At 40.5% G+C, this 12299-nt stretch overlaps 1 protein-coding gene across 1 annotated transcript; it reads right to left on the bottom strand.

Annotated features, from left to right (window-relative positions):
- On the bottom strand, positions 1-10994 carry LOC121549234 (C-C chemokine receptor type 6-like). Its single transcript, XM_041861088.2, has 2 exons — positions 10404-10994; positions 1-1476 (listed from the first exon to the last, which is right to left on the bottom strand). The coding sequence occupies exon 2, from the start codon at positions 1468-1470 to the stop codon at positions 286-288; it is 1185 nt and encodes a 394-aa protein (XP_041717022.2). The 5' UTR covers positions 1471-1476; positions 10404-10994; the 3' UTR covers positions 1-285.
- Between the last annotated feature and the right edge of the window lie 1305 nt (positions 10995-12299).

A 12299-nucleotide genomic window follows, 5' to 3' on the forward strand; every position in this document is an offset into this window, starting at 1 on the left:
TTGAAAATACGTTCAAACACAGACATAAACCACAATTGTGCATTAACCAAAGACAGAACTGCATAAAAGTAACAACATCTAGCATATTCATAAACAAACAGCAAACAGAAACAGGTGTCATTACAGTAGTTCTCATTGAAATAAACACTTTTATTATTTTACATTGATTATTCAATGTAAGGCTTATGGTATTCATTCAATAAAGATGGCATAGGTACATTGATAAATGTAACAGACTATGCTAGGGTTCACAGCAATAGCAGTCTCCACCACAGGGTTTCATCCTCACATGGTGAAAGAAGAGTTGTCTGTAGAGGATCCATCCACAGACTTGCGGACGGTGGAGACATACATCTCTGACGTGACCCTGGAGAAGCGTCGGGGGTTCATGACCCTCTTCCCCATGCACCACACATCCTCCACGATCTTCCTGAAGTGGTTCCTGAACTTCACCCCGATGAAGGCGTACAGGACCGGGTTGAGGCAGCAGTGCAGGTAGGCCACCGTTTCCGTCACTGTCTTGGCCACTTCGGTGGAGTCCACATGCATGCATTTCTGGGTCTTGAACTTGTTGACCGTGTCGTAGAGCAGCGCGGTGTTGTAGGGCAGATGACAGGCGATGAACACGACCACCACAGCCAGCACCACGCGCACCGCCTTGTGCCTTTGGAAGTTCTTGGCGTGCAGCAACGTGACAATGATACTGGTGTAGCAGAAGCCCATGACCAACAGTGGCAGGAAGAAGCCCACCGCCATCTGGGTGCTGGGGACCAGGACCTTCATCTGACGGGCCGTGGCGTTGTCCGGGAACCTGAACTTGCAGACTACATAGTCCTCCTCTGACTCTGAGAATATGGCGTTCTCCAGATCATCAGGAGTCGTAACATTGTTGTAATCATAGTTGCCATAATAACTTCCAATGTTGCTGTGTGCAGGCATATAACTCTCGTAGTAGACAAAGGTGGGGATGGAGAGGAGCAGAGCCAGGCTCCAGACTGCAGCGCAGATGATGCGGCTGTAGATCAGGGAGCGGAGCCGGAAGGAGCGGCGGGCCTGGACGATAGCGATGTAGCGGTCGGTGCTAATACACGCTAACAGCAGCATGCCACTGTACAGGTTGACGCTGTAGGCCCCGCGGAGAACCTTACAGGCCACCGTCCCCATGGCCCAGCCACTCTGCTCGTTGTAGATGATCAGAGGTAGAGCCACCACAAACAACATGTCTGCTATGGCCACGTTCAGAAGGTAGACGTCCGTCATGGACTTGGCCTTCTTGTAGAAGGCGTAGGTGACGATCACCAGGATGTTGCCCAGTAAGCCCAGGATACAGATGACAGAGTGGATGTAGAGTCGGACTACTCTCTCCACTCTGTCGTTTTTTTCCATGTAACATGGCTCCACCACATCATAGTCATATTCATACGCCACTGTAGTGTTAACTGTTGCCTCGCCATTATCCGTATAGTCCATTTTCTCCTATGGATAAACAGAGAGAGAGCACTCAGAGAAGAACAGGCCTTTGATTTACCACACTTGGAATTTAACTAGAAATTAACATTTATTTTCAACATACAGTATGTACTCATGGCACCCAAACAAAATAAAAGCATTACTGTCATACTAAAATCGATCCTATCAACTACTGTATACATATACAGTAAAAGTCAGAAGTTTATATACACCTTAGCCAAATACATTTAAACTCAGTTTTTCACAATTCCTGACATTCAATCCTAGTAAAAAATCCCTGTCTGGTCAGTTAGGATCACCACTTTATTTTAAGAATGTGAAATGTCAGAATAATAGTAGAGAGAATGATTTATTTCAGCTTTTATTTATTTCATCACATTCCCAGTAGGTCAGAAGTTTACATGCACTCAATTAGTATTTGGTAGCATTGCCTTTAAATGGTTTAACTTGGGTCAAACGTTTAGGGTAGTCTTCCACAAGCTTCCCACAATAAGTTGGGTGAATTTTGGCCCATTCCTCTTGACAGAGCTGGTGTAACGGAGTCAGGATTGTAGGCCTCCTTGCTCACACATGCTTTTTCAGTTCTGCCCACAAATGTTCTATAGGATTGAGGTCAGGGCTTTGTGATGGCCACTCCAATACCTTGACTTTGTTGTCCTTAAGCCATTTTGCCACAACTTCGGAAGTATGCTTGGGGTCATTGTCCATTTGGAAGACCCATTTGCGACCAAGCTTTAACTTCCTGACTGATGTCTTGAGATGTTGTTTCAATATATCCACATTACTTTCCTTCTTCATGATGCCATCTATTTTATGAAGTGCACCAGTCCCTCCTGCAGCAAAGCACCCCCACAGCATGATGCTGCCACCCCCGTGCTTCACGGTTGGGATGTTGTTCTTCGGCTTACAACTCCCCCTTTTTCCTCCAAACATAACGATGGTCATTATGGCCAAACAGTTATATTTTTGTTTCATCAGACCAGAGGACATTTCTCCAAAAAGTATGATCTTTGTCCCCATGTGCAGTTGCAAACCGTAGTCTGGCTTTTTTATGGCGGTTTTGGAGCAGTGGCTTCTTCCTTGCTGAGCGGCCTTTCAGGTTATGTCGATATAAGACTCGTTTTACTGTGGTTATAGATACTTTTGTACCCGTTTCCTCCAGCATTTTCACAAGGTCCTTTGCTGTTGTTCTGGGATTGATTTGCACTTTTTCGTGCCAAAGTACGTTCATCTCTAGGAGACAGAACGCGTCTCCTTCCTGAGCAGTATGATGGCTGCGTGGTCCCATGGTGTTTATACTTGCTTACTATTGTTTGTACACATGAACGTGGTACCTTCTGGCGTTTGGAAATTGCTCTCAAGGAGGAACCAGACTTGTGGGGGTCTACAATTGTTTTTCTGAGATCTTGGCTGATTTCTTTAGATTTTCCCATGATGTCAAGCAAAGAGGCACTGAGTTTGAAGGTAGGCCTTGAAATACATCCACAGGTACACCTCCAATTGACTCAAATTATGTCAATTAGCCTATCAGAAGCTTCTAAAGCCATGACATCATTTTCTGGAATTTTCCAAGATGTTTAACCCTCCTGTTGTCCTGGGGTCATTCTGACCCCAAATTAAATCTTTTGCCGACAAAATATGTTTTTTATTCATCAATTGGTCTGAAAATAACGGTAGTTGTTTAATACTATGCTCTTTATGATTCAAACAAATTTGAAGTAATTTGATTGAATTATGGGTGTTTTACTAAATGTAATAACTTCTGTTGTCCTCTGGGGTCAAAAAGACCCCGCAGCACAAAGTTTACATACTGCTTGGCAAAACATCTTTGATCATGTTTCTTTGATGTGTGGGGTCAAGCAATGGTTGTGACAACAACAACAACAACAAAAAAGTATTTTCTCACAGGTGTTTGGGCATTTCACATTTTAGTCTGAGAGAGACAGGCAGCACAATGAGGAGGCAGAAGTTTTATAATGCACAGGAGGCTTGCAAGATAATTTTTGAAATAAAAGAAAATAATGACCAGGAGGACAATGCTGCACATAATGAGGATGAATCAACTGATGAAGAGGGTTCAGGGTCAGAAGAGGAGGAACATAATGATGAGGTGATAGATCCAACATACAGACAGCATGCTACTTCTTCCTCCGAAGATTCCCCCACATCTCCTGCTGCAGAAATGGAAGATGATTATGAATATAAGGAAATGGATGAACGTGATGATGACGTAGAATCTGAAGCTGGTATGGAAGAAGTGTCAGAAGTGGAGCACTGCACCTATTATGATGAAGAATCAACAGATGAGGTAGAATCTGTGGAATCAACAGATGAGGTAGAATCTGTGGAAGAGGACCCATCTCAGCTGGGTCCTCTTCCTCAGATTCTACCTCATCTGTTGATTCTTCGTCTTCATCATAATAGATGATGTCCTCCACTTCTGACACTTCTTCCATTTCAACTTCAGATTCTACCTCATCTGTTGATTCTTCATCATAATAGGTGCAGTGCTCCACTTCTGACACTTCTTCCATACCAGCTTCAGATTCTACGTCATCATCACGTTCATCCATTTCCTTATATTCATAATCATCTTCCATTTCTGCAGCAGGAGATGTGGGGGAATCTTCGGAGGAAGAAGTAGCATGCTGTCTGTATGTTGGATCTATCACCTCATCATTATGTTCCTCCTCTTCTGACCCTGAACCCTCTTCATCAGTTGATTCATCCTCATTATGTGCAGCATTGTCCTCCTGGTCATTATTTTCTTTTATTTCAAAAATTATCTTGCAAGCCTCCTGTGCATTATAAAACTTCTGCCTCCTCATTGTGCTGCCTGTCTCTCTCAGACTAAAATGTGAAATGCCCAAACACCTGTGAGAAAATACTTTTTTTTTTTTTTTTTGTCATAACCATTGCTTGACCCCACACATCAAAGAAACATGATCAAAGATGTTTTGACCCCACACATCAAAGAAACATGATCAAAGATGTTTTGCCAAGCAGTATGTAAACTTTGTGCTGCGGGGTCTTTTTGATCCCAGAGGACAACAGAAGTTATTACATTTAGTAAAACACCCATAATTCAATCAAATTACTTCAAATTTGTTTGAATCATAAAGAGCATAGTATTAAACAACTAACGTTATTTTCAGACTAAAGATGTAACACAGAATTGATTGAAAATGTATACTGTATGCTTTATAAACAGTCAAACCAGGCGGGGTCATTTTTGACGCCAGAGGACAAAAGGTGTGATTATGGGCTGTCATTAATAAAAATAAAATGATTCAAAAACAGCATCCTCACTAAACTTTTACAAATACCACTCAGTGATAAGTCAAATAGTCAAAATAATAATAGGTCAAAATATTTCATAGTTTCATTGTATTTTTACTTAAAAACAGGGTATACTTTTATGTAAACAAGGTCTATTGGCTCTAAATTCCAAAACAAATGAAAAAAATTCTAGTAATGGGTTGAACAGAAGTAAGACTAAAGATGTAACACATAATTGATTGAAAATGTATACTGTATGCTTTATAAACAGTCAAACCAGGCGGGGTCATTTTTTGACCCCAGAGGACAAAAGGTGTGATTATGGGCTGTCATTAATAAAAATAAAATGATTCAAAAACAGCATCCTCACTAAACTTTTACAAATACCACTCAGTGATAAGTCAAATAGTCAAAATAATAATAGGTCAAAATAATTCATAGTTTCATTGTATTTTTACTTAAAAACAGGGTATACTTTTATGTAAACAAGGTCTATTGGCTCTAAATTCCAAAACAAATGAAAAAAATTCTAGTAATGGGTTGAACAGAAGTAAGATTAAAGATGTAACACAGAATTGATTGAAAATGTATACTGTATGCTTTATAAACAGTCAAACCAGGCGGGGTCATTTTTGACCCCAGAGGACAAAAGGCGTAAGGCATTTGGGAGGACAACACGAGGTTAAAGGCACAGTCAACTTAGTGTATGTAAACTTCTGACCCACTGGAATTGTGATACAGTGAATTATAAGTGAAATAATCTGTCTGTAAACAATTGTTGGAAAAATGACGTGTGTCATGCACCAAGTAGATGTCCTAACCGACTTGCCAAAACTATAGTTTGTTAACAAGAAATTTGTGGAGTGGTTGAAAAACGAGTTTTAATGACTCCAACCTAAGTGTATGTAAACTTCCGACTTCTACTGTATTATTTTAACTACGTCGTCTTTGGACTTTTGCAAAACATCTGATTGTAGTTAATTAACATCCTTCCAAAAGTCTGACTTAAGCAATCTGTGGTTGAATGGGGTTGGCAATGTGGTGTGATGCAGAGAGAGGAAATTTGCAGAGAACCAGGTCATAAACCCAGATACTGCTTAAGTGACCCAAATTCTTCTCTAAATGCATGAGTGTGGTTAAGTATCTAAAGTGAACACCTGTGGTTGGCATTCAGTGACGCACAGTACTTAATGTCAGTATTGTGACTTTAAGGCAGGGGTGTCAAACGTACGGCCCGCGGGCCGGATCAGGCCCGCAAACGGGTTTAATCCGGCCCGCGAGATGATTTTTAAATGTTAAAAAAAATAAAAAATAAAATAAAAAATAAAACTTGTTTTTACGTATGCAGCCAATGAGCTACTTTGTTTTGCCCGCGATATTTATTACGGCTTCTACTTTTAACATTATGTGCTTTGGCACCCTCATTGCCCCAATATGTCTCTGTCAAAAAAGAGAAAAGTGGACGCAGAGTGTTCTTTGATTTACGAGAAGAAATTGAACAGTTCATGGAAGAAAAGGGCAAACCAGTGTTAGAATTTCATTCCGCAGAATGGATGCCGGACCTTGCATTTATGGTGGATGTTACAGAGCACCTGAATAACTTGAACAAACAGCTGCAAGGGCGCAACAAAGTTGTCACGCAGTATTATGACAGCATACGTTCTTTCAAGTTGAAGCTGTCATTGTGGGAGACGCAACTTGCCGGTGGTGATGCAGCTCACTTCCCCTTTCTGAAAAATGTGTGCGCGACCCAACATGTGGCAGACATGAAGTGGTTCAAAGATAAAATAACTGGACTGTTACGGGAGTTTGAGCAACGCTTTCAGATTTATGTTTATATGTTTTTATGTTGATGTGCTATTGTTTTTAATTGATTTTATTTTATTTGTGTATTTAACCTATTCTTGACTCTGTGGTTCTTGCACTTGTTTGGGGAACAGGATTTCATTATTTTTATCTACATTTCTGCCTGAGAAATGACACCCTGATATAGTTCTGTGATCTGTGATATACTTCTGTGAATCACTGAGGCATTGTGTGTTTGTATGTTCTTTGTCCTCAGAACTTTCAAATAACTTGAGGTGTTTTATGATTAATAGTGATGTTGTGCTTTTGGACACTGTCCTCAGGCTCCAGCTTTATGTTTATATGTTTTTATGTTGATGTGCTATTGTTTTTAATTGATTTTATTTTATTTGTATATTTAACCTATTCTTGACTCTGTGGTTCTTGCACTTGTTTGGGGAATAGGATTTCATTATTTTGTATCTACATTTCTGCCTGAGAAATGACACCCTGATATAGTTCTGTGATCTGTGAAACAGTTCTGTTAATCACTGAGGCATTGTGTGTTTGTGTGTTCTTTTTCTTTAGAATTTTCAAATAAACTTGACGTGTTTTATGATTAATAGTGATGTTGTGCTTGTACTATTTTGGACACACTGTCCTCAGGCTCCAGCTTTATGTTGTATGTTGATCGTATTAAAACAAAGAAAACAATCTGAAGTTGTTGTTTTTAAGTTATATATACCATGATTTTTCCGGTCCGGCCCACTTGGGAATAGATTTTCCTCCATGTGGCCCCTGAGCTAAAATGAGTTTGACACCCCTGCTTTAAGGGTTAGTGCTGGCATTGTAAATTGGCAATTTGTAATTAAAAAGTCTATGTTTTGAATATAATGTCTCAATGTTATTGACAAAGACATTAAATTGTTGTTCCGCTTCTGGCTCTTGTTCCTATTATTAACTTCTGCATGGAGGCTGTTCTCAAAGCATAAAGACTACACTATTGGCAAAACAACCACAGCAGGGAAACAATGGTTTTGATTTACCATCTCCCATGACTTCTCTGAGCAAATGTCAACTGAAGCACGTGATCAGCTAAGTGGATCTTGGAGTAACGAAAGTATGTACAAAGAGCATTGTGAGTTCATATGAAGCTAATTTGATATCTAGAAATTATATCAGACGTATGCATGGAATATTATTTCATGTATACCTCAGATTTATTTTAAATACATCTTCATCCATGTTAGCTTACTCAAACATACTGTATTTCCCCTTCATGCTTAGATAACATCCCCCGCCACCTGACAGATGAAGTGAAGAGATACAGTACATCCACATACTTTGTCTGTTTTCTATACAGTGAGGGAAAAAAGTATTTTATCCCCTGCTGATTTTGTACGTTTGCCCACTGACAAAGAAATGATAAGTCTATAGACCTACACAAGGCTGGAATGGGCTACAAGTCCATCACCAAGCAGCTTGGTGAGAAGGTGACAACAGTAGTGGGATTATTCGCAAATGGAAGAAACACAAAAGAACTGTCAATCTCCCTCGGCCTGGGGCTCCATGCAAGATCTCACCTCGTGGAGTTGCAATGATCATGAGAACGGTGAGGAATCAGCCCAGAACTACACGGGAGGATCTTGTCAATGATCTCAAGGCAGCTGGGACCATAGTCACCAAGAAAACAATTGGTAACACACCATGCCGTGAAGGACTGAAATCCTGCAGCGCCCGCAAGGTCCCCCTGCTCAAGAAAGCACATATACAGGCCCGTCTGAAGTTTGCCAGTGAACATCTGAATGATTCAGAGGAGAACTGGGTGAAAGTGTTGTGGTCAGATGAGACCAAAATCGAGCTCTTTGGCATCAACTCAACTCGCCGTGTTTGGAGGAGGAGAAACGCTGCCTATGACCCCAAGAACACCATCCCCACTGTGAAACATGGAGGTGGAAACATTATGCTTTGGGGGTGTTTTTCTGCTAAGGGGACAGGACAACTTCACCGCATCAAAGGGACGATGGACGGGGCCATGTACCGTCAAATCTTGGGTGAGAACCTCCTTCCCTCAGCCAGGGCATTGAAAATGGGTCGTGGATGGGTATTCCAGCATGACAATGACCCAAAACACACGGCCAAGGCAACAAAGGAGTGGCTCAAGAAGAAGCACATTAAGGTCCTGGAGTGGCCTAGCCAGTCTCCAGACCTTAATCCCATAGAACATCTGTGGAGGGAGCTGAAGGTTCGAGTTGCCAAACGTCAGTCTCGAAACCTTAATGACTTGAAGAAGATCTGCAAAGAGGAGTGGGACAAAATCCCTCCTGAGATGTGTGCAAACCTGGTGGCCAACTACAAGAAATGTCTGACCTCCGTGATTGCCAACAAGGGTTTTGCCACCAAGTACTAAGTCATGTTTTGCAGAGGGGTCAAATACTTATTTCCCTAATTAAAATGCAAATCAATTTCTAACATTTTTGACATGTGTTTTTCTGGATTTTTTTGTTATTCTGTCTCTCACTGTTCAAATAGACCTACCATTAAAATTATAGACTGATCATGTCTTTGTCAGTGGGCAAACGTACAAAATCAGCAGGGGATCAAATACTTTTTTCCCTCACTGTACATCCATGTGAGGTCTTCTAAAGATAAATCCACTGGCTTTATTTTATTTTTCTCTACTGAGCTATTGGTGATGGTGGCTGTGAAGGATCCATCTGGGCCAGACAACCTAGTCAAAGGCTTTTGCATAGGCTATGTTGTAGAATATTTTTTGTGAGACATTGCTTATTCTCCGCGTGAGGTGCCCCTTTCCTAGCTGCAAAGTGCATGTATACATTCCAGCAAGATCCTGAGATTTAGGGGGATTTATTCCCAGGCTATGTGAGTTCAGACCGTGTAATAAACCTAAACAACAAATAGAAGCAGTCTCAAGTAGCATGAACCTATTGCACACAAGTAACTGTTATCAGTGGTGTAAAGTACATAAGTAAAAATACTTTAAAGTACTACTCAGGTAAACTACAGATACTCAAAAAAACTACTTAACTATTTATATCTTGACAACTTCTACTTTTACTTCACTACATTCCTAAAGAAAATAATGTACTTTTTACTCCATACATTTCCCCTGACACCCAAAAGTACTCGTTAAAAATTGAATGCTTAGCAGCACAGGGAAATGGTCCAATTCACACTCTTATCAAGAGAACATCCCTGGTCATCCCTACTGCCTCTGATCTGGAGGACTCACTAAAGACAAATGCTTTATTTGTAAATTATGTCTGATTGTTGGAGTGTGCCCCTGGCTATCCATAAATTTAAAAAACAAGAAAATTGTGCTGTCTGGTTGGCTTAATATAAGGAATAAAAAAGTACTTTTAGACTTTTACTCAAGTTGTATTTTACTGGGTGACGTTCAGTTTTACTTGAGTCATTTTCTATTAAGGCATCTTTACTTTTACTCAAGTATGACAAATGAGTACTTATTTCACCACTGACAGACTGTTATGATACAAAACTTGCTTTTGTGAAATTAATGAATGGTAGTTAAAATTGTACAACGTGCATCAATGCAGACAATTACATTTCAGACAATAGAGTCAAAAAGTAGAATTTAAACGAGTTACAAACAACTGTGTCAATTTCAGGTATGACATGACTTAGAAATCAACAGATTTGATTACAATAGACACAATGTAATCTACAGTAAGATCTAGTTCAATGTCATGTTTCCAAATAAACATTTAAGTGCATGTTAACCCAGCAGTTTTCCTTACAATAAGTAAGGAAATATATATATATCTTTAAACATGGTAAGATTGATTAGGTCACATATTATTCCATGTGTGGTTTAAGAGAGGACTTACCAGAATAGTAAGCAAGTTTCAAAAGATTCTAGGGACTATTTTAAGCAAAGTTTGAAAGGACGCTGTGAACCTCAGAATCTCTCAGAGAAAACAGGAAGAAGTAAAGTTTTTCTCAATTTCATCAACCTAGACTGTTAGCTGTGGGAACAAGCAGTGTCACAGCATGCACTTACGTTCTCAAATCAAAACCTGTTGGCTGACAACTGCAGACCACGTGATAAAGCAGAGGAACTCAATAAATATGCTCATTATACCTTTAAAAACTCTGACTTATGAAATGTATTGACTGTTAATGATTGCTCACTTCTCTTCATTCAACCATTTTGAATATTAGGTACATTAGAAACGTAAGATAAACAACCTGGCATGACATGCTCAAACCTGAGGTATAATGCTGTAGTATTACAGACATGCATTATGTGGGGGATAAAGTTTCAAAGGTCAAAGAACTTGATATCTTGATAAGCGGTGTCACTGATTAGTTATTTCATGTGAATAAAGCATACATACATTTTAGTGCCTTTAGAAACAGTTCATACCCCTTGACTTATTCCACATTGTTGTTACAGTCCAAATACAATTTTTTATAGAATTGATTTTACACAATACCCCATAATGACAGTGAAAACATGCTCTTAGAAATGTTTGCTATTTTATTGAAAATAAAATACATAAATATTTTATTTACGCACAGTGCTTTCGGAAAGTATTCAGACCCCTTGACTTTTTCCACATTGTTAGGTTACAGCCTTATTCTAAAATGGATTAAATTGTTTATATTCCTCAATCTACACACAATACCCCATAATGACAAAGAAAAAACAGGTTTTTAGAAATGTTTGCTAATTTATAAAAAATAAAAATATCACATTTACACAACTATTCAGACCCTTTACTCAGTACTATGTTGAAGCTACATTGGCAGCAATTACAGCCTCGAGTCTTGGGTATGACGCTACAAACTTGGCACTTCTATATTTCGGGAGTTTCTCCCATTCTTCTCTGCAGATCCTCTCAAGCTCTGGCAGGTTGGATGGGAGCGTTGCTGCACAGCTATTTTCAGGTCTCTCCAGAGATGTTCGATCGGGCTCAAGTCCTGGGTTTGGCTGGGCCACTCAAGGACATTCAGAGACTTGTCCAGAGATGTTCGATCGGGTTCAAGTCCTGGGTTTGGCTGGGCCACTCAAGGACATTCAGAGACTTGTCCCAGAGCCACTCCTGCATTGTCTTAGCTGTGTGCTTCGTGTCGTTGTCCTGTTGGAAGGTGAACCTTCACCCTAGTCTGAGGTCTTGAGCGCTCTGGAGCAGGTTTTCATCAAGGATCTCTCTGTACTTTGCTCCGTTCATCTTTGCCTTGATCCTGACTAGTCTCCCAGTCACTGCCGCTGAAAAACATCCCCACAGCATGATGCTGCCACCACCATATTTCACCATAGGGATGGTGCCAGCTTTCCTTCAGACGTGACGCTTGGCATTCAGGCCAAAGAGTTCAATGTTGGTTACATCAGACCAGAGAATCTTGTTTCTCATGGTCTGAAAGTCTTTAGATGCCTTTTGGCAAACTCCAAGCGGGCTGTCATGTGCCTTTTACTGAGGAGTGGCTTCCATCTGGCCACTATACCATAAAGGCCTGATTGGTGGAGTGCTGCAGAGATGGTTGTCCTTCTGGAAGGTTCTCCCATCTCCCCAGAGGAACTCTAGAGCTCTGTCAGTGACCATCGGGTTCTTGGTCACCTCCCTGATCAAGGCCCTTCTCCCCCGATTGCTCAGTTTGGCCGGGCGGCCAGCTCTAGGAAGAGTCTTGGTGGTTCCAAACTTCTTCCATTTAAGAATGACCGAGGCCACTGTATTTTTGGGGACCTTTAATGCTCCAGAAATTGTTTGGTACCCTTCCCC

The sequence above is a fragment of the Coregonus clupeaformis genome, chromosome 33 (genome assembly GCF_020615455.1).
Source record: "Coregonus clupeaformis isolate EN_2021a chromosome 33, ASM2061545v1, whole genome shotgun sequence".
NCBI lineage: Eukaryota > Metazoa > Chordata > Actinopteri > Salmoniformes > Salmonidae > Coregonus > Coregonus clupeaformis.

Bases quoted from the DNA above. Each gene is read 5' to 3' on its own strand.
- LOC121549234 (XM_041861088.2), bottom strand. From the start codon at position 1,470: ATGGACTATACGGATAATGGCGAGGCAACAGTTAACACTACAGTGGCG.